This window comes from Volvox carteri (genome assembly GCF_000143455.1).
Source record: "Volvox carteri f. nagariensis unplaced genomic scaffold VOLCAscaffold_21, whole genome shotgun sequence".
Lineage (NCBI taxonomy): Eukaryota > Viridiplantae > Chlorophyta > Chlorophyceae > Chlamydomonadales > Volvocaceae > Volvox > Volvox carteri.
Window position 1 is genome coordinate 59,478 of NW_003307564.1, and position 22,826 is coordinate 82,303.

Below are 22,826 nucleotides of genomic sequence, written 5' to 3' on the forward strand. Positions count from 1 at the left end.
ATAAGTTTACACGTGAAATTTAATATACATGTATTACTGCAGGCATCTATTCCCATGGTGGTTGCACTTCCCGTCGACGCCTGTTCTTCACTCCGGAACCCAAGCTCTGCCGTACGGGGCGCTGTCGTACTGGCGCGCGTTGGCCAATGCGATTTGGCGCAAAAGGCAGTGAATGTCAATGCAGCCGGTGCGGCGGCGCTGATACTAATCCAGGATTTGTCAAACAGTCTCCTAGAGCTGCCGTCGCCTGTAGACAGCAACAACAGCCTCGTGGTAGATTCACTTGCCTTATCCATGGTGGATTCGGTAAGTGTACGTCAGTGTACGGCGAAATGATGTGGTAAGGTGGCAGTAGTGGCATGTTGTTGTTATTGTTGATGTTGTCGTTGTTACAGCGGGCTACCAAACGTCTATGCCAGCTGGGAGCAAAGAAGGCGAGGGCCAAAGGGCACATCGCCTGACGCTGCATGAAAGATATCAGAAAAAAGGTACTGATGGGTTTCTGACGACACGCACACCTCTTCAACAGCATCGAAGACTGGACTAGCACTGCTGGTACCAGCAAGGGAGGTTTGCCGACATGGCTCTCCCCTATTATTGATAAGAACCTCGTGCCGGCTAGCTATAGGTGCCTCCGGTAAATTAGTGCTGCCTCAGTGACAGGAAGTGCGGCCGAATGTACACAAGATTGCTAGCCTTCCCTTCTGCGACTTGAGATTCACTTGAAATAATTACCGTTTGTCCTCCTCGTCTATGATCGGGGATTCGCGCAAAGCAAATTATTGTCCACTACCTGTAAAATGGGGTATGGTGAGGTCCAAAGGTGTCCCAACCACACGCATAGGTCGGCGGCCTAATGCAGTGATAATGGTTCGTGAACGCAGCCAGATACCAACAATCGTTCTGTGCATGGCCCGATCCATGATTTGTGCCTCTTGGTATGCGACTTCATGACGGCGTATTGACGTTTACACCAACCGACGCCCCGCCTCCATCACGCTAGTTGACGCCAGAACTGGTGCAGCCCTTATGTTTTATTCCCGTCATCGCCTCCATTATTTTACGACCTCATCCTCGCCCGGCTTCACAATCCCCTATCACATCCACCTTCACCTTCACCCTCGTTCCCATTTCTTCATCCATCCGCAGTCCGTTGGACTTTGGATGGTGGGATTTATTTATGAAGGTGGCAAACTCAATCTCACATACCGCGAGGTAAGCCTTAGAGGGCCGTACTTGGCCGCATTTAATATTAGTCTCCCGTACGCCCGTGCTTTGTCGAAGTTACAGTCGTGCAATGCGATGTTGAAGCTTTACTTGCTGTAAATGCTACAACTAATAATAATAATAATAATAATAATAATAATAATAATAATAATAATAATAATAATAATAATAATAATAATAATAATAATAATAATAATAATAACAACAACAACCAGCAGCAGCAAAGCAGGAACATCAGCAGTGCCTCGATTACTGCGCCCGACTCCGTGCGGCAGTACGTCATTGGAAGATAACCGTACTATTTTTTGTGATTCCCTGTAGTTGCTGATATATAGTACGGCAAACATATCATATACAAGTATGCGTTAAGCGCTTGACACCAGCATCTCGAGGCCGTTTCAGCGTCCAGCTACTGCATTCCCGGCGGTCTATTTTGCCGGGGGAGGTAGCTATAGGGAGGTCTTAGTTAGGACCTTCATTTTGCGGTGTGGAATACGTGACGAAAACGAAAACGAAAACGAAAACGAAAACGTTTCCAACAATTCAGATAGCTTGCTAGGGTTTCATACGTACATGTGTGAGAATCGCGGATTACACGCTACTATTTATTTAACAAACCCTAATGATGAAATCTGTGGTTAAGTGCACTCACTGCCGATGTTTGCCCCGCCCACCATATATTACATACATGGATACATACATACATACAGGTACCTGTGGAAAGCAACGCAGTTGCTGAATTCAGCAGCTGGGGCCCAACGTTGGGTAAGGGCTATTGGAAAGGAGTTTTCCTGGGTTATTCCGGGCGGCAATGGATATATGATGTGTGGAACAGGGGGGGTCATATCTTCACCCTGCGGCCGCTACCCGGCAGACCCTGCCTTCCCCGGTATTTCGGGGCACCCGCATCTAATCACCCTAGCCAACTTCTTAGTGGATTGCTTAGGTTCCGTACCCACCATCGGCATCCAACGGAATCTGCCGGATCGACGGCGGCTCGCTCAACTCCGATCCTAGTCAGCTCGCAGGTTAACTTTATCCTAAGTCACCACCTCCCATTGACTAGGGGCACTTTTACCTTCCACCATCGGAAGGATATTCGACCCTGACAGGTCTCGATCCCGGGATCTCCCGGGGGCATTGGTGCGTGCTCTATCAGTAGTGCCTAACCTTAAGCATAAGTACGGTGATGTATGTATGTTGGGCAGCATTCGGCTAGCCCTTGGACCCCTTCAGGGCTCGCATACACCTTTGGAGAGCGAGTAACACAACCCCAGAAGGTGTAACGCATATATGCAACGTACTGTACGGCGCTTCTGAACTGCTTATGTGTGCATGCGGGGAGTTCGGGTGGAGGAGTGCATGTGGACGGGTTGCACTGCCGAGCTCTGGGGGCCGTTGCGGTGTGTGAGGGGATTGCTCAATCTCTACGTGGGGGCTGGCGATCGAGGGGCCGGACAAAGCGGCCCCAGGCACATGCCAGAGGTCCATAGGGCCGATGAGGTGGGAGGCCTGGGTTGAGCCCCAGCACAGATGGCTAGATGTGGCTAGGTGGGACAGGTTGCTTGTAGAGAATGGCGTTGGCCACCTACAGTCTACCGACCCACCGATCGAACCAGGTTTGGCTCCGTGGCCTCTCCGTGCATAACGGCCGCTTGGAAATCCCCTTGGTTTCTCCCCCCCCAACGATAAATGCAGATGGCCGCATCAAGCCCGACATCATCGCCCCAGGTACGTTGCGCGTCTGTCTGTCTGTCCGTCCGTCTGCATGTCTGTCTGTCTCCATGACTGTCTGTCTGTCTTTCTGTCTGCATGCGTTCCATTCCGCTTAAAGGTTTTGGATGTGGCAGGCCCCCCTACGAGCCCTCACTACGAGCGGGCCACGGCCCTTCATTCAGGAGACTTTCAAATTACGCATTGTCTGAACATCCTTCCCAACAACAACAACAACAACAACAACAACAACAACCAAAAAATAAGAACGCGAGGATGTATCCGTCTGGATGAGCGGAACCCACGGTGGCCCGCGCACATGCTCACTCCGCCACCTCCACATCGTTCCGGAACCTAACCCCTGCCAACCCACCATCTCCCGCAGGATTCATCATTACGACTACGTCCCCGTCCACTAGACGTAAGTGCGACCGACCGTGAGATGTGCAGCATCGGTTTATGCTATTCCTGTAGCAGAAAACTGTGCGGAATAGCAAAACTGTACGTGCGATTACAACACAAATTGTAGCTGTTCCTGCTCTTAGCAAAGATTGGGTCATATCACGACCTTGGAAAGGTACCGATCGGTGAATGCAAATCCCTTGATGTGCCCTCCAGGATACGACAGAGTAGCTGGTTTTATTGTATAGCAATATTTAGCCCCGCAGCCTGATACACGTAATGGCTTCCACGTCATGCACAAGACCCTAAACCCCTCGTACGTGCGCCACCGTGTAGCCCCCAAAGCTCGTCCAATGTACCCGAAGGCCGTATATCGCCCTTATGCGTTGCCGAGGCCTTCTGACTTTCCGAGCGGCAATTTAATAACGCCATCATCGCAACATGGGCCCCCCGCCATGTGCGCCTCTTTGATGCATTTGTAACTCGTACTACGTCGTATGCAGGGAGCTCCTGTAATTCACAAGAATACTCGGGGACATCGGCAGCGACTCCTCTGGTGCGTCTGTCTGTCTGTCTGTCTGACTGTCTGTCTGTCTGTCTGTCTGTCTGTCTGTCTGTCTGTTTGTCTGTTTGTCCGTCCGTTATCAATTCATCACCTGCTGTTCACTGATTCGGCTGTTGCTGTATCGTTCAACATTTGGTGGGCGTACGGCAAATTATTATTATTATTATTATTATTATTATTATTATTATTATTATTATTATTATTATTATTATTATTATTATTATTATTATTATTATTATTATTATTATTATTATTATTATTTTACTGTATTAATATATTATTAGCCTGCTTATTAGTACAAATATTCATTATCTCCGTCTTCTTTTACTCCCCCTGTCCATCCTCTTCCTTTTTACTCTCATCTTTATTTTCATCTTAATCTTTTGGCTATCCGTACTTTATGAGCAAGACTAGTTGGGTTTGGGCAAGACACGGAAACACCATCTGCCCTGAAGACTGTACGACTACACCATACTTTCCCGTACCGGTGCTACGAATATCCACGTATTAGTCCACGGCATTTCCCTGATAGATGCTGGATGCAGGCGTCATCGTCTGTATGTGTATGTGTGTACACGCCTGCGTTTCGCCACATGTGCATGGACGTCGCTTCGTGTGCTGCTGCTGTTGCTGCTGCTACTGCTACTGCTGCTATTGCTGCTACTGCTACTACTCTTGCTGGTGCTGGTGTTGCTGGTGCTGCTGGTGATGGTGGTGGTGCTGCTGGTGCTGCTGGTGCTGCTGGTGCTGCTGGTGCTGCTGGTGCTGCTGGTGATGGTGATGGTGATGGTGGTGGTGCTGCTGGTGCTGCTGGTGCTGCTGCTGGCATCGTGGCCCCGCAGGCCGCTGGTCATGCAGCACTCTTGCGGCAGTACCTCAGGTACGGCAACTACCGGAGATAATCTGGCAACACGAGCAGCTTGCTGGACGGCAACTGGAAATACGAAACGGGAACGGAACTGGTTCTGGATCCGGCGTGGTCGTCAGGCCGTCGGCATGCTCCAATGATCTCCAATGCACCGGTGGTGGAACCAAGCCTACGCAAAACCCAAAACATGCTATTCTACTACACTACTACCCTATAACACGCGTACGATTGTGTTATCGAGTTACAAATTACAAGTTACAAGTGCCGCACGAGTGCGGGGGGTTTCGTCAAAGCCGTGAGGTCATGGACAGTATATACTGAAAGATAATTCGACCGTACAACCGATGGTCGTTTTAGTCCTGCTAACCAGACCCCGCCTCATCCAGTCACCCGACATCCGTAGAGACAGATCAGCCATCGATATCATCACCAACTCAGCATGCGAAACTCTACCACCACAACCGGTTGTATATAGATATGCATATATGTACACATACATGTATAAATATGTGTATACATATACGTGAAGTTATATATATATATATTACATTAAATATAAACCTTCAATTGGTATTCAAAACGTCTCGACACCTAACAGTGCGATCAATATGGAAATGCTCGTTTGCACATACATGCCGTACGACCAACTGCGCTCCGAAACTCTACGCAGTCCTCAAAATATATTTAAGTCCTCCCGGCCACGCTTCTTATTACGCATGCACAGGAATGGCTTCTACCCAACTGGCGCCCGGAACGATTCGACCTCTGCGCCATTCACGCCCTCAGGCATACTCCTCAAGGTATGTATGTGTGCGCTTGTAAGTTCGTCTGCGAAATATCGTCTTTAGATCGCACACTGGTATATAATAGAATGGACGTGGTATAATAGAGCGGACCTATCTAATTGTGTACCAGCGCACGATCGGTAGGCGATCAAAATATTTTACAGGCGTTGGTGCGTAAGTCATCCAATAATGGATGGCTTCTCACTACTGTAAAGTCAAAGACATCACCGGTACCCGCCCGTCTGTAAGACGCACCGGAAACCCTGGAAAAGGAAAGCATACGACGATAATGTCTACGACACACCGCTTTACCCCCGAGATGTGATTCGTGATGTGTACTAATCATCACTTTTATTGTTCTGCGTGCGCGTGCATCATGCCTGGCAATAACGCTACAGCAAGCAATATCGGTTGCAATTAATTGCCATCGATTGCTCCCTTCAGTGATTTTCTTCCTGATAGCTCGTCTTCTTTCCTGCTGAATTTATCTCGCTGGGAGCTGCTGCTGCTGCTGCTGCTGCTGCTGCTGCTGCTGCTGCTGCTGCTGCTGCTGCTGCTGCTGGTGGCGCGACCCTGTCTCCATTTCTGTCTCGGCCATTAATGGTTGAGCAGCAGGTGGCAGGAGTGGATATTTCTGTCTCTTTATCTGTAACGCACATTTGCTGCTCCTCCTAAAACCCTCCGCAGCCCCCTCGCTCTCCCTTCGTGGCTCTCGATGGCTTTTCCTCTTCCAAAAGAAATTCCCGACAACTGCAATTTTGCATATTCCGCAATAAAGTCAAACTAATAAAAATTCTGAAATTAAAATTAAGCGATGTTGTTTGCATCTCGCCTATCCGGATACCGTCAGGCGCTCCTCATCGCGGGTGCCAAGTCCTTGGAGGTGAGTGTACGATCACAGTGTGTTTCTGCCGTACTTTTATTTTCTAAAGTGTCCCATCCCGTACCTGCCGGTGTTGGTGTTCTCTGCTAACACGTTCGCATGCAAAAGATGATGAATTACTAGGGCATACGCAATTAAGGCGTCCTACTTGCTGACTTTTTGAATGCGTATTACGCAGATAATTTTTACAACGCAGCATGCTGCTTTCCCTAAACTTTATTGACACGTTTTCTACGCGGCTTTCCTGACTTGTGCATATTACTTGCCAGCCATATGATCCAAGCTGCCGGGGGGGGGGCGGGGATATAGCAAATAAAGAAAAATGTTTATTTGCAACCACCGCGTATCGATGCGGGGCAGGCTGAGACCCCCGGCTCGTAGTACATCCATCCTCTCTCTCCGCCCGTGTACAGCTTTCAATCAGAGCGACCTTCTGAGTTGTCTTGACCTTTGCCGTACACTGCCGTACCGTGTCGTACTGCGTCGTACTCTCTACTCCCATTCTATATGTCCGCAGGGCGGCTGGGCGTTAAACGCGGGCGTCCAGATGGGCCGCGGTCCCGACGGCTACCAGGGCTGGGGCCGCCTCAACCTGGCTGGCTCCCTGCCATTGCGAGGCTTTACCGACCCACGGGTCCGTCTGCAGCTGGTAGACCGCGGAGAGTTCACGGCTGCCGGGCAGTCCGTAAGCGTGGGCGGCATTACCGCCACCGGAACAGGGTACGTGAGTGCGTTGTGTCGTACACATGTGGGTTCATGTGTTGTACATTTATGGGTCGCCGCATATCGTGGGCGCCGCCGTGCATCAGATGTATATCAGTATATGCCGTACATTGGGTGCGTCGACCATGGCATTACATGTTGTATGGTCCATACCGGCCAGCAGTAACATGTGGAGGCGTGTTTTTCTCCCCCCCCCCCAAACCCCCAAACCCCCCCCACACACATACATACATACACATACAACAGACAATCGGTTGAGATGTTCTGTATCCGTACATGCATCAGCCGCATCATATACATCTACATTACTTGCGTGCTTTATACCGTCCCTCACCGCTATCAACGTCCTAAAACCCTTTCCCTTTCCCTCTTCCCGCTTTCTCTCCTTCCCGGATGACATACATACGTACGTACAAACACACATACAAACGCCTATGTATCCAGCCCCGTAACAGCGGTCCTGGCCTACTACGACTACCCAGGCGACCCAAACTCCATGTCAGTGCTGGTCAATAATTTGGATCTGGAGCTGCTGGTAAACGATGTCGCCTATTTAGGCAACAGCGAAATTAATTCGGGTAGGACACATCGGGCCCAATTAATATTTCCAGCCTTGTCCCCTCCCTGATGCGGTAACTGTGTGTGTGTGGTTGTTACAGTGGGCTCCAGACTCCCGAAGAGTAATTACTGGTGCCCCGGGGGTGGAAGGGCGCCGTAACCACTGTAACCACTGTAACCGCTGTAACCGCTGCGGGAGTTGCGGGCGGTGCTGTGTGTGGAGTCCCGTGCGGTTCGGGCGGTTTTAGCGGTTGATGGTGTCTGCGGTGCTCCAGTGTATCGGTGCGTCTGTATGTCTGCCGTGGCGGGGTTGCCGTGGAGAATGGCAACAACGGTATAATTGGGGTGCTCCCGTCTGTTTTTCTGTTTTTTCTGTTTTTTTGTTTTTCCTTGCAACTGACTAACTGACTGTTACCAGTTACCATGCCGGGGTCTTCCCTCTGAGGTGACGAGCGAGGTGCATACCTTTGTACCTACGTGTACCTCTGTGCGCTAATAGACGGTACATCCTTGCCCATCCTCGCTTCTCTGGGTAATTTATTTTCCTCCGTGCTTCGCAAGTAAACCAATTGCATCTCGCCTCCTCCCTCCCCTCCCTCCCCTCCCCTCGGCTCCCCTCCTCCCTCCCCTCCGCTCCCTTCACAGCCAACCCGCGACCCGACGTGGTAAACACAGTGGAGCGGGTCCGCCTGAATGCACCGCCTGCGGGCGCGTCGCTTCGAATCCGAGTGAGGGCAGCTTCGCTGCCATCCCGGGAGCTTGATCCGAGCAGGCCGCAGCGCTGGGCGGTGGCGGTGGTGGGCCATTTCGAGGGCAACCTGCAATCAAATTTGAATCCTGCCTGGCTCAAGTTGATGTCGCCGAAGCCGCCGCCGCTACCGGTACGTCATCTGTTCGTACCGATTGGGTTGGGGCAGCCCCCGTGTCCGCGTCGCGTTGTTTCATTTTAGTTTGTTTCACTTCATTAAGTTTAACTAACTTCCATTTCTATTATTATAAATGTAGTTTATTAGTACCTTGGGATTTTTCTTTTTCCAACTTCTATGACTCGTATACCATTAAATTAAATTAATTAAATGTAATTTATTTTTTTAAATTTCCTGCCTTATTAAAAATTTGGGTTTTAGGGTTTTAGGGTAACAAATTTGTGGCAAGTACAGCAGCGGGGGCAGGTTGGAATATCTGGCAAGGCCTCAGCAGCTGTTACTCCCCCCCGCTAGCACATGATCATGATCATGATCTGTGCCTGAGGCATCCAAAATGGATACACGGCCTGGGCCCACGTACTGAGAGCGCTTGCCTGATGCTAGCACCCTGGCTCCTTGCCGTGTTGCTTGGTGGCTTACCAGAATCCAACTAACGCCGCACGCCACCATCAACTGCCAACGACCGCGACATGACTGCTGGTGAAGCTCCGCTGCCAACCACGTCCACGCGAAGCACCAAACAACCCTAGGACCCCAAAACGTAAAATAACCCTAAAGCCGTCTCCCTATATATGTATTACCCTCCCTTATATTATATAAAGAGAGAGAAATTAGAGAGATAAAACTCCAGGCATCCACGCATTATTGTTTTTATCGTGGTTGCGTGAATATTTATGATGTCTGCAGGTGCCGTCAAAGGCGAACCTGCCGATGCCGCCGCCGTCCCCTGCCATGGGCCCACGCCCGCCTCCGAGGCGGCCTCCGAAGCCGCCACCTCGTCAACCTAAAACTGGCTCCAAATCCGCCACCAACAACGGTCATCGGTGAAGACATCATCAGCATGTTTGTTACCAGCAATGTAGTACTACTCCTTTTAGCACCGCTGAAGCAGGCAGCAGGCGGCGGATGCAGCAGGCGGCTGTACGTTGCCCTGTGCTTTATTTCCTGCTTATTATTTAAGCATGGGATAGCGACTGTGTTTGCGCGCGTGGGTCATATCAGATTTGTACCTGCTCTTGATGGTCGCCGTATGTAGGCATGTGATTTTGACGATTAAAGGAGCGTGCGTGCGTCCATGCGTGGGTGCGTGCGTGCGCGTGTCTATGCGTGCAGAGTGTGCGGAAATTGGATCTGTTTCCTTTTCAAAACCCAAGATTACTACCGCCTTCGTTCCCTAGGTTCTATAATGGCGCCATTATAGACCCTAGGGGAACGCATGCGCGCGCGGCTCGATTTTGTACACGCACTGTACAAACCGCAACTCCTTAGAACCCGTTTTTTACAGTTTGTATATTGCGTTGGAACGTAATAATATATAGCTTCATCTTCCAGGATTTAAACGCCATAACGAGCGCTGTGGAGAGGACGGCGTTTACCCGTACGTGCTTTGCTACAGGAGCGCTAACCGTACCGCATCCGTACTTGATCACTTGAGCCGCCGCATGCCCGAAGCGCTGGAATGCGATGCAATATAGGGGCAATATAATTTTGTGTATATTATCATAAGCGTATAAGTAATTAGCTTATTATGCATGTAAGCACTTGGTTGGGCCCATATAATCATGTGATCGTATCGTCCCATCCCCGTAAAATACCGCACTGCCAAAAAATGCAATTCGTGGTCCATATGTTAAAGGCACCCCTAAAAATAGCCTTGGCAATTTTTGGTGTTTTTTGAAATTTGGGGTCCGGTCGGCGATAATTTACAAATATGGTGCAAAAACATTCAGGGACACGGCCGTCGACGGCGGACAGACTTCTGTGATTTTTACTTCACTCCACCAAAAACTCTGAACACCTGTGAACCTGGGATCCGTCAGGTCGCTCTACGGCATTCACGTGCTGCTCAGGTTAATCACCAACGCGAATCAGTCCTTAAAATTTGTATACGGAGATCCAACGGGTGAGGTTGTGGGGGTAAGGTTGTTGCAGAGCTGTTTTGGAGAGTGGTCTTGGAGCGCACGCGAATTCGGGGGCGCCGCTGATTCGACAAGGCTATAATCATTACGTGCCATAAATTCGAGGTACCTCCAGAATATATGGACACGAATGTTTTCTGGGAGTACGGTATCGTACCATTGTATCTTCCATATACGCTTAAGGACGCTGCTATTGATATAAATATAAGTGCTACGATGCGCACAGCTTGCAATTGGAAGGGGACGTTGCATTTGTTTATGTGGTCGGTATTGCGTGCTATGTATAGACTCCAGTTTTCGATCCGCACGCGGGGAAAAAAACACAAAGCGCGAATGGAGAGCGCGAGATGGCAGGGAGGATTTGGTTTCTTGACATTTAGCTTTTAATGGGGGGGAGGGGGTTTACTTGCCATCGCATCGGTGGTGACGAATGTTGCTGGCGACACGGCATTCGCTGGCTTTATTAACAAGCTGCGATGATTTGATGTCCCACATTTGACAGGTGCAGGTGCAGGTGCTGCAGTCGCCTCTGCTGCTGGCAGCCTTGTTTTCCGAATGTCCTAGAACACATGTAGGCGATCATTAACCGCTAGGCGCAATGCACCCTTACTCTGCGGTCGGCCGTGGTCCATGGGGATTGCGCAGCAGGCCCATTGTGTCATGGGGGCCGCATTTTCTTGGTTGATGTGTGTTTATGTTTGTCCAGTCTGGAGGCTCCGGACTCTTGAAGAGTAGAGCCAGCGGCTGTGAGGGCGTGTGCCATGGAAGTTTTCAGAAAAGCTTGCCAGGCGTGTATTGTGAGGCAGGAGTGACGAGTATTTAAAAACGCACGTTTATTTACAACACAAGTAACCCTTACACGCCAACGGTGGGGGTCAACGGTGCCGTATTTTTAAGTTTGCGCGCGCTCAAATAATGGCCATCCCTTTCCGACGAATCGAAGGAAAACAGGCATCCGGCAAAAGGTGACAACCCCCAGCACAGCGTAAACACAGGCTTCCTACCGTACCTGACGCCGAGCGCAAGGATATGAAGAGGTGCTGCTGCAGGGCCCCTGGCCCGCCGACCAGCCTCATCTTGTGCCGCAGCACCAGCTGAGCGATCAGGCTCTTCACCTCGGCCATGCCAAATGCGGAAACGATGCATGAACGGGACCCGCAGCTAAAGTGGATGAACGGCCCCAAGTCCTGAGTGCCCGCCATGAAGCACAGGTGTTTCCACTAGTTCAGATTATGAAGGAACGACATGGCAAAAAGCGAAAATTTGCTTGTTGTGTACAAGTACAAGAGACATGGGATAGGTTGAGGATGTAACGGCTTTGAGTCCAAATTCGGCTGAGAGGCATGGAGTTTGGTGCGGAATTTGATACGGAATTTGCACGGGAAGTCCACCTTTTCCGCACACAATAGGGACCTCATCACGCCCCAGGTGCGGTGTCGCGAAAGAGTCCGCCGTAGGATTACGAACACACATGCTGCGGCAAATTAAGAAACAGATAGAAACGGAAGGAAAAGACCGAGTGCACATGACGACGGTAAAGATACCGCAAACCCCAAACCGACGCGCGCGCGCGCAGACACACATTATATATTATAATTCGTGCTCGGGGTTGATCTCTAGACGGGTTTGATATTCTCGTGTGAGCTCCGCACCGCGGGGCTCTGCCTTTTACGTTAATCAACTGTTGCTATAAACGCGGAGCGAGCATTCGGTCCCTCGGTGTTGCCTTTGCTTCAGAGGTTGGCATGGGCTGCAGGTCCTGCGGGTCGTACAGCTGTACCCGCAGCAGAAATTCCAAAAAGGAGCCTGACTGGGGGTCCTTCAGAGAGCAGGAATAGGCCCGAAAAACTCCTTACGTAGCCGTTCTAGTTCCGCAGGGCCCCCAAACTTAGCTAGGAACAACTTTGACCGTGCGATTTCAAGCGTTATGTGCCAGGATGAAAACTGACTCTGGTTTGTATGCATAGCGACAGTAATTATACCACCATTATTGAAATGCTCTGGTGCTGGGCGTGGCGTCTCGGCGACTTCACGGGCTGGTCGTCGTGAAACTGACCGGGAAACAGCCGGCAGACAGCAAACAAATTCACGGTTGTACGCAGCAGTGACTGAAAGTTTTGCCGACCTTTGCTTTGTAATTCCCAGTCTGCTAGTTAAAGGAGCCGAGGCCTGGTCTCGGAGCCCGATAGTACGAGCACTTTAAACATTTCCGGCGTTTTAGCTAGCATGGGGTACTCATCATACTTAGCGACGAAGGTTCGCATGGTGTGACAACAATTCCCCAGCGCCATGTGCCTACCAGGCTCTGCGAAGTGTCGGTGAGTTAGGTGGCCCTTTGGTGACGGTACGCACGGGTGCAGCCCTTGATTGCCAATGGCCATGCCGTGCACGGGGAGATGCCCTGAAGCGACATCTGGACTGTAAACATTTCACGCACTCAACAATATAGGAATCCTTCTACAATTAGGTGCAAAACTATAGTTCTGCTTTCAAATGGGCTCTTGACAGACAACGGCTTGGTAAGCCGTTAATTGCGCCTATTCACATTACGGAGTCCAAACATTCTATAAGCTAAGCATTTAGAGAGATTTATTCGGTTAGCTTCACGGCTGCTCTTGGGCTGTTCTTGATTGTATCGGTTTTCTCATAGGCTTAGGCCGCCTATGACGTCTTTTCAAACTTTCCATGCTGGCGAAGCTTATGTTAACCTGCGGAGAGACCTCGACTGGGAATTGCTGACGCCCCACGCCCGGGCCGTGCTGCAAAAATGTCTAAACAACCGGGAAGGGAAACCACCAGCCACAATCCACCCTAACGAAGCTCTAGAAGCGTCGTCATCCACATCAGCGTACTTTTATTCGTGGCTACAGCGTTTGTGCTGCGACGCGACACCAGCCACAGCGGTCGTAGAGAACGGCCTCATCTGCGATCGCGCTTTCGCTGGTGAGAAAGGGCTGCAGCTGCCATAGAGAGAAAATCCGGATATATAAGTATTGCCGGGTTTCTTGACGAGCTCGTCCCTAACTCTCTCCCTACCTAGCTATCCATCTGCCCTACCTACCTACCTACCGCTCTACCTACCTACCTAACTAACCGCAGGAGGCCGGCTGTTGTCGTATCGCCACCGCACCCATTTGATCATCGGCGGCAGCGCGGCACCATCACCCCATGCAGCACCCCATCGGCCCTCCCGCCGGCCGCTCTCCAACGCGATGGAAGCCGAGGACTACGACACGGACGATGACGCTGACGTTGACAATTGCTGCTCTGAGCAGCGGCAAGGCTCCTTTGCCCGATCACGGTATGGCAGCGGTGCTGCTACTGCCATCACCGCGACTGCTGCTCCTGCTACAGCTCAGGTAGGGGATGTTCTCGACCACAGCCGTGTGCATGAAGCCAAAGAGCTTCAGCCTCTGGTGGGCCCTATGCGGCTGCTGCTGGGCGGCTCGGCAGCAGCGGCTGTAGCGCTCTCCTCCGGCGGGTCTGTAACGGCGGCGGCGTCAGCAGTAGCAGCAGCGGCGGGGCCGGGGCCGGAGAGAAGGGCTGGCCCTTCTTCTCCTCCTTTTTGGCGGAGGCAGCTAATCCGAGCCGCGGCACCGCCGGTCGCAGCGGCGTGCACGCTCCCACCCTTGCAGGTTCGTGGTGCGTGAGGTTCCCGCCCCGTGTGGATCGCGTTTGGATCGCGTTTGGATCGCGTTTCGTTTTCAATTTTCAATTTTCTGCCTCTCATTCACTTTTCGGTTCATTTGCACTTCACAGAAATCGCCATTACTCTCTAAGAAAGCTTTCCTAGTTCGGTTTCCTGGTCATTTCTTGTTGATAGCATCCTCTCCATTTCCAAGGGGAAGCCCTTGTCCTTTGTCGTGTCCATGCTCCCACCCTCCCTACCTCTCCCTCCCCCCTCTACCTCTCCCTCCCTCTACCTCTCCCATCCCCCTCTCCCCCTATCAATAAGTCAGCTCGGCAGCAGGCAGTTAAAACCTCCCCCATATGTGTTTGAGCACGTGCGTTGCGTCCTCGCTCCCATCGGTAATGCAGACTGCCATTAACTAAACGACAACCGCCGCGTACGTAAAATATCGTACATTGCCTTTTTCCCATCACCCCTCGCTACTGCCTCCACCACCGGCTGCTACTGCAGGGCTGTGCGGCTGTAGAGTACGGCAGATGCATCCTGGTTCATGGGGGCATCTCACCAGCTGGGGAGGCCACCGACGAGCTGCGTGCCTTTGTACTGCAGCCTGACCCAAATCGTCCCGGCGAATACGACATGTACGGCAGGGTGCGGGTGCATCAGGAGAGCAGCAGCGGTCTCGAATCGGTGGCGGCGGCGGCGGCGGTTGGTACTGCGACGTCACGTTCACAAGCCTGGTGGCGTACCGCTAGCACGGCCAGCGCTACAGCCACCGCCTCAACTGCTGCGGCAGCGGCTATGGATGCAAGTGGCGGCGGCGGCGGCGGGGGATGCGCCTCAGTACCGTGCCCGCTGCCGTCAGCTCGGTACGGTCATCATTTGGTCGTGGACCGAGCCACATCGCGGCTATGGCTTATTGGCGGCCGTGCCGGCCGCTCCGGCAGTAGCAGCAGCAGCAGTAGTAGCAGTAGAATGAATGGTAGCGATGTGGCGGTGCTGGCGCCGTGGCAGAGACAGCAGCAGCAGCACCGCCACCACCACCACCACCACCACCCGGTGCAGCCATTGTCACCACCACTTCAAGCGACCTGGGACGACGGAGCGGCGGACTCGCCGCCGTGTTGTTTCTGGGCTCAGTTGCCGCCGGCGGAGGCGGCAGCAGTGAAGCCTGTGGCGGCAACGGAGGCGGAGACCAGGCTGGCGACTGCGACTGCTGCGGCGGCGGCGGCGGCGCCAGTTGCAGCGGCGTGGAGATGTGCACCGGCAGGCGGCACGGGCGCTGACGGTGATCACGGCGGTGGTAGCGGCGGCGGCGATGCCGTGGATGATGACGCCGGCTTCCCCGGCGGCAGCGTCGTGGTCCGCAAGGTGGAGTGGAATTGCCTGTCGCTATGTCCATCACAGGGTGCCGTACACGGCGGCGGCAGCAGCAGTGGAAGCCACGGCGGCCTGCCGGCGGTACGGCCAGCGCTGCCGTACTTGACACGTGTTGCTGCCGTAGCTGTGAATAGCGGCGGGTTGTATGTGCTGTCCAGCGGACCTGGGGTATGCGATGGTGGAGGCGTTCGCGGGGGTACGGCAGCGACGGCGGCGGCGGCGGCGGCACCACGGCCGGAATGTCACCTCCGCTGGTGGCTTCACCGCATTTGCCTTCAGATGGGCGCCTGTGAGCTGCTCGACGATCAGTGCCCCCTCGGATCGTCGGCGGCGCCGCCGCCTTACCACGACGATGCCGTCGCCATGGCTGATGACACATTGCCGTACATTTACGTGTACGGCGCGCGGGAGCGCAGCTGCGGTGCCGCCGCGTTGGGCGGCGGCTCATTCGTGCCGTCACTGCACCGCGTCTGTATTGATGGCGGCGGCGGCGGAGCCGCCGCCGCCGCGGGTCGTTGGGAGACGGTTGAGCTTCTCGGTACGGCACGACTCCACGTGGCACGTCGGGCGCTGGGTACGGCATCAGGCGGGACGGTAACGCTGGTGGGGGGTGTGCGTGACGCGAGGCGAGGTGTGGAGCCCCAGGTCCAGGTCGTTGCGGTTGCGGCTCCTTCCAAAGTACAGGTACGTGACGTACAACCGCCGCTGCCGCAGTATGTATGTATGTATGTATATGCAAATTATTAAAATACATGATTTCGTTCGTGGCTGGGATCGCTTTCCTACCTCGTGTGAGCTGTGGATGCCCGTACAATACGGCACACAGGGATGTACGGCGACGACGGCGTTGCAGCAGCAGCAGCAGCACCATCACCACCACCACCACCACCACCAACAACAACAACAGGATCAGAGACGTAGGATAAGCCCCACGTTGTGCTATCACGAATACGCGGCCGCGGCCCGGGCGAGGTGTCGTCGGGTTTTGGTGGAGCGGCTGCGGAAAGTGGCGCCTCGAGAGATCGGTTTCGCCCGCCCCAGGACAGCGGCTGCGGCTGGACGATATGATGGTGTCGGTGGCGGCGACGGCGACGGAGGCGGCGAGGCTACGGCTGCCCGTACAACGGTGGTGGCGGCGGCGGCGGCGGCGCGGCCCTGCAAGGCGCTTGCGGCCGCTTTGTCGCTTTACTCTAGGAGTGGGCTCTTTGATGAGTAGGTTTCGGGCACTGGTGGGTTCGGCAAAGTGGCAAGGGGGAGGGGTGGGGCGGTGGGCTGCCGTGGTGGGGCTGGGATGGTGGTGGGATAGGGGTTGAGGTTGAAGTTGGGGTCGGAGGAGGAGGAGGAGGAGGTGGTGGTGGAGGAGGAGGAGGTGGTGGAGGAGGAGGAGGAGGAGGAGGAGATGGTGGAGGAGGAGGAGGTGGCGGGGGGGGGGGTTACTGTGGGGGTTGGGGGTAGTGTCGGTGTATGTGGGGCATGTGGAGGAGGAGGATTTGAATAAACGATGTTGCGCGAGGGAGTTGCAAAGAGAGAGAACAATAAACAAGGTAATATATCCGTACTGGCCGTACTGTAAAATAATAGTTATTATGAACTCTCTTGCGGTTGATGGCGGAGGGATGATCGGATGTACGGAAGAACACGACGATTCGTACGGAGGTTCGAGATGGGTTAGTCTGCCTTATTCGGTCTTGATGCACAAGCAGGGGTGACCAAGCAGGTACTTTAAAACCTGCGAGCTTGCCTGCCGTACTGCCGTACCTTCAACTTGGACCTCCTTGGCTACCTATATAATGTCTAATGTTGTAAACTTGCATGATAGAAATTTTTATTAAATTAAATATTTAATACACATATAATATGTATGTTGTGTCTGTGCAATAACGCCGCAGCTTTTTTGAGGAGCTTGATGGTGATGAGGATGAAGCGCACAACGGTGGCATCGGCGGCGGCGGCGGCGGCGGCACTACCACCGGCCATGGCGGCGGCGGTGTATGTACGGGTATGACGATACCCGGCCACGATCCCCTGGCTGTAGCTGCAGTAGTGGCATGGGTGATGGGCCGTACACATGTACGGGCGGATTGGGAGCCGCGTTTCCTGCTACAGGTCTTCAGGTGGGTGAGCGAGTTCTGGCTGGATTCCGCGTTCAAATTAAGCTATTCCACCTTCAAAGTTACGTGTCGTACACATGACGTACGTACTGCGGGTACACATACCAATACACGACTTTTGTGCCATTGTGTGTACATTGTTTGTACGTATGTCTGGCTATATACACATGTAGATACTTACATAAGATTTGCGGAAGCAAATACGTACGTTGTGCAATTTTTCGTACTTGCACGCATTAACTTGCAACGACATAACCGTTGTCACACCTACCTAACCGCCTTACCTGCCTACCCACCTACCTACCAGCGTTCTACACAGCGCATCCCAAAATCCCACACTCCTCCTTACAACCCTTCAAAACCTCCTCAATTGTTACATCACCACTACCGAAAAAGAGCACCAATCGGCGGATGACGATGATGATGACAGCAGAGCCCGTAGTGGCGATGATACACGCCCCCTACAGGATACGACAACATTAATATAACGCTTTCGTAAACCCTTAAGTACCTTGACACAACCTTGACACGCTGCTGGTCCACATCAAACCCCCCAAAACCCCCACTCCCCCCACCCCTAACCCCCCAAACCCCCCTAACCCCCCTGAACCCAGTTCATTTCCCACTTCCTCGCATAGGCTCGTCTTCCCCCCCACTACTCACTCGCTCGTGGTTCGTCTTCCCCCCACTACCCTTACCACTACCACTACCACCACCACCACCACCTGCAGGATGGCGCACTGCTGGGAGCTCGTGGCCCTCCAGCGCGAGGTGGCCGCACTCACCGCCAGACTGGCGCCGCTGCTGCCCCTGGAGCAACTGCCCGCAGCACTGGGACTGTGGGCGGAGCTCAGGAGGCTGCTGCTGCTGGGGGGGGGAGGGGAGAGTTCGGCTGACGGCGGCGGCGTCGGCGGCGGCAGAACGGAAATAGCCGTGGCGGCGGAGGGGGAAGGTGGTGGCAGCTGTGGCGGTCGAGGCGGCGGCTACGGCGGCGGCGGCAGAGACCATGTCACGGCATGTCTGCGATCTCGCTTGCAGAGGTGCGCGTATACATATATGCATATGGGCTCTTATGTCGCGTATCCTACTATCGTACAGTACGGCACATGGAGTCGTGTTGTAACTGCCGTACAGTACGGCACATCATATAGGTAGACTAGATCTTCCTGGGTGATGTTGTGTGTGTATATATATGTGGCGGCGGCGGAACATGGCATGGGTGGGTGGGGGCGTGGGTGGATGTTGCCGTCGTCGTCGAGCGTGTGCGTGTGGGCTTGTGGGCTTTAGGGTTTTAGGGTATATGTTTTGCTTGCTTCATATGTGTGCATGTGTATGTATGTATGTGCGTGTATGTGTGTTTCAACCCCACCTGGTTGCGTTACCCGGATAGATGAGGTGTGTAACGAGTACACCCACACACGAGCCCGGAGGAGAGGGCCCCCCCACCCCACCCCACCCCACACCCTTTCTTGGTATCAGTCTTTCCTCGGCATCAGCTTCAATCGCTCGTGGTCCGTCTTCCCCCCCACCCCCACCTCCCCACACACACCTCCTTGGCAACAGGGCGGCATCCTCCTGCCGGGTGGATGCCGGCAATATGGAGGAGGTGATGGAGGCGGTGGTCACAGCGCTAGCAGCAGAAGATAAGAAAGAAACAGCCTCCGTCGGGCCCGGCAGGGCCCCCGGCGGTGATGGCGATGTCGCGGCGTCCTTGCTTTCCCTGCAACAGGTCTGCATACAGGTCGCGGAAAAGATGCTCCTGTTGGAAACTACGAGAGCTACGACCGGCTGTACTGATAATGTAAACAGTAGCCATATTACTTGTGATAATAATAATAATAATAAAAATAATAATAATGCGATACGCAACAGCAGCAACAACAACAACAACAGCGGCATCGTCAGGAGCAGCAGCACCAGCACCTGCGACAGGAACAAGGCTGGTGTTGGCAGCAGTGGAGGTGTTGGTGTCGTCGTTGAGGGCGCACGAGCGGCAACCCGGTTTGCGTGCAGGTAGGTTGTCCTGCGGTTGTACGGTTGTACGGTTTTTCGTACGGCAGGCGAGCGTGTCCGGTGTCGATGTGCCTGCTGACGTGTTACGGTGGTACGACTGGGCCGACACTTCGTAGAAAGCTGTTGGCTGATGAGGTCAGTCACGAGAGCTGCTGCCTTGGCTTGTCGGTTTGGGGTGGGTGGGCTAACAGTACGAATAACCTTCTACGGACTCGTCACGATAGCGACATAGCCGGTACGAATACCCAGATAGAGGCCGGGCAGCAGCTCTTCACCTCCTCCTCCCCCTCCTCCTCCCCCTCCATCCTCCCCCTCCATCCTCCCCTCCTCCTTCCCCCCTCCTTCCCCCCTCCTTCCCCCCTCCTTCCCCCCTCCTTCCTCACCCCCTTGTGTGTCAGGTTCGGTATCACGGAGCTGCTGTTCCGGGCCATGCGGTGGTGGCGGCGGAGACTGGCTACCACCCCCCGGGATGACTTCACTCTGGACCAGCTGCTGCGGCTGATGGACGACCTGCAGGTGTGATGGGCGTGTGTGTATGCGTGAATGTGTGTATGTGTGTTTGTACCCGGTTAACTTGCCGTAGTGCGGTACGTGGGAACGTGTACAGGTGTGATTGGTGACTTCCTTTCCCGAATCTGTGCTGCTGCCGCTGCTGCCGCCGCTGCTGCCGGGCAGGATACAGCAAAGCTCATTTGTCGCCTGCTGGCACTGATGATGAGTGTATGTATGTATATATGTATATGTACATAGGCGTGCGTTTCCCAACGCCCCCTATCGAACATGCGTGGTGAGGTCCCCCGCCAGACGCCTGTCTGTGTATCAATGTCGCTCAGAGTACATACAGTAACATTGCAAATATGCGCATCCAAACAGGACATGGGGGCAGCAGCAGATGATGATGATGATGATGGTGATGGTTGTGGTGACGGTTGTGGTGACGATGCGACGGCAGATGATGATGCACCGTTGCAGGCACGGGACCGTTCCACGTCATCAGAGATGGCAGCAGTAGCACCACCACCACAACCACAACCACCACCTCCAGTACGGCAGACGGCAGCGGCGGCCAAGCAGGCCTTTGGCCCCAGTCCGGCTAAGAAGCCGCGCCTGCTGGGAACAGATGTTTCGTCAATCCCCCTCAACCCCGGAAACGCCCGCAATACCAGCACCAACATCACCACCACCACCAGCATAAGCAAGCCCGCGGGGGACCCCCAGATCAACAACAACAACAGCAATCACAACAACAGCAACGGCAGCAATAGCGTCATCGCCGCACCGAGAGCCAAGGCAACCGCGACGGCCAGAAATAGCGGCAGCAGCAGCAGCAGCTGCAGCAGCAGCAGCAGCAGCAGCAGCATGGTTGGTACCGCATCGAGGGAGCGGCGGGGGTTTGTAGAGGAGGAGGGTGGAGGAGAAAGAGGTGGAGAAAGAGGAGCGCTGTTGGGAGATGGCGCCAGGGGGAGTCTGGCGGTGCGGCTGCGGGGCTTTCTCTGCGGGGAGCTGCTCCGGAGTGTACGGCCGCACACGGCGCTGGCGGTGGTTCAGGTGCGGGTGTTTGGGAGTGAGGGGTGGCTGGGCTGGGCTGGGAATGATAAGGGAGTTGATTTTGGTTCCCAGATCACCCAGCTGCTGCTGTCAGGTAGCTGACTTATGAAGCCTGTAAAACATTCTTATTACTGATAAAAAAGAACAATTCAATTTACAGTAGTTGCCTCTTACGTCATCAGCCGCAAGGTTCCCGCTGATGGTCCCCCCCCCCCCCACCCACACAGACACACACCATTCCAATTATATCATCCGGGCACATCGTCACTTGCACGAATGTATGTATCTATCTATCTATCTATCTATGTATCTATCTATGTATCTATCTATCTATCTAGTAATATGCATGCTTTTTCTGTTCGAAGGCCCTGGCTCGGGGGTTGCGGTCGGCGGAGGCGGCTGTCGAGACCTGTGATGGTGAGGTGGTACGGCAATTCGTACGTCAGTATGCATACGCAAAGTTAGCCGCGCTAGCGCCGGCGCAGAAGCTGCAGCTGCCAGCGTCGTTTCGGACTCGGGGACATCGCGATTACGAGGCTCTGCAGGAGGCCGCCATACCGAAGGTGCGTGTGTGTGTACATATTTATGTGTGTCTGTGGGTCTGTGTGCGTGTATGTGTGCGTGTGTGTGCGTGTATGTGTGTGTGTGTGTGTGTGTGTGTGACGAAGGGAAGGGGAAAAGGGTAATTGCGGAAACCGATGACTACGACGGTGACGTTATGCCGATCTGCGGCCGTGACATTATGGTGGCCGTCGGTCTGTGGTTGTGATGAGCGGGGGGCAGTAATTGCCGCCTAGAAAAGGCGGTGATCGGCCGACATCGGCAACACGCTTCGGGAGTTTCGGGTTGTACCGAAACTCCCGAAAATAGAAATAGAGTTTTCCCGAAGCCGGCCGGCTTGCAGTGCAGAAATAGGATCATATGCCGTACACGAAATGCGTTATACGCTCGAATGTCTGCCCCACGACCTTAGTTAATGACATGATGACAGAAATACACCTGTTCCCGAAACCAGAAATACAAGATGGCATAAGCTACCAGGTGCAGCAGCAGACGGTGGTGGTGCGACGCAAGGGCCAACATACATACAGACAGACAGACGTTGCTTTGGCTCCATGCAGGCGGTTTCTGCTGTTATGGCCGGCTGTGGCGCCGCCGTCAGCGGCTGCGGCGTCACCAGTGCCGCCCCCGGTGGCGTCAGCAGTGCCGCCATAGCCGTTGGCAGCGGTGCGGGTTCTTCAGGCTTCATCCCGGCTGCTGCCGCCGGCGGGGGGGGGGGCAGCAGCCCCGATCCCCCCCGCGACACCTGCGCCTGTCCGCCTGCTGCTGCGAAGGGCACAGCCTCTGATTCGTGCCTGTGATGCCTGCACTCTGGGAACCTGGAGCCTTCATTCTATATGCGATTCACACTCATTTCATACCTTAATGAAGACCCTTCATACCTTCATGAAGGACCCTTCATTCCACACCAAATCGAGGGCCCCGGGTCAATTTAGAATGAGGACCACTTCGTTACATAATGAAGGTAGCTCAGAATGAACGTCCCTTACGCTTTGAATACCCCTTCTGTCCAA

At 53.8% G+C, this 22,826-nt stretch overlaps 2 protein-coding genes across 2 annotated transcripts; both read left to right on the forward strand.

Annotated features, from left to right (window-relative positions):
* Nucleotides 1–54: 54 nt before the first annotated feature.
* Nucleotides 55–8,674, forward strand: VOLCADRAFT_91397 (uncharacterized protein; the record flags this gene model as incomplete). Its single annotated transcript, XM_002950876.1, has 11 exons — nt 55–306; nt 1,150–1,215; nt 2,847–2,958; nt 3,326–3,361; nt 3,846–3,898; nt 4,750–4,787; nt 5,500–5,575; nt 6,248–6,443; nt 6,857–7,163; nt 7,611–7,744; nt 8,370–8,674. 11 exons carry the CDS (start codon nt 55–57, stop codon nt 8,672–8,674), a joined length of 1,575 nt encoding a protein of 524 aa, XP_002950922.1.
* A 4,558-nt stretch (nt 8,675–13,232) lies between these two features.
* On the forward strand, nt 13,233–21,590 carry VOLCADRAFT_91398 (uncharacterized protein; the record flags this gene model as incomplete). The annotated part of the gene is made up of 12 exons (XM_002950877.1): nt 13,233–13,512; nt 13,669–13,928; nt 14,711–14,851; nt 15,860–16,264; nt 16,488–16,792; nt 17,470–17,694; nt 18,423–18,530; nt 19,255–19,420; nt 19,752–19,795; nt 20,103–20,220; nt 20,380–20,424; nt 21,480–21,590. 12 exons carry the CDS (start codon nt 13,233–13,235, stop codon nt 21,588–21,590), a joined length of 2,208 nt encoding a protein of 735 aa, XP_002950923.1.
* Nucleotides 21,591–22,826: the final 1,236 nt, after the last annotated feature.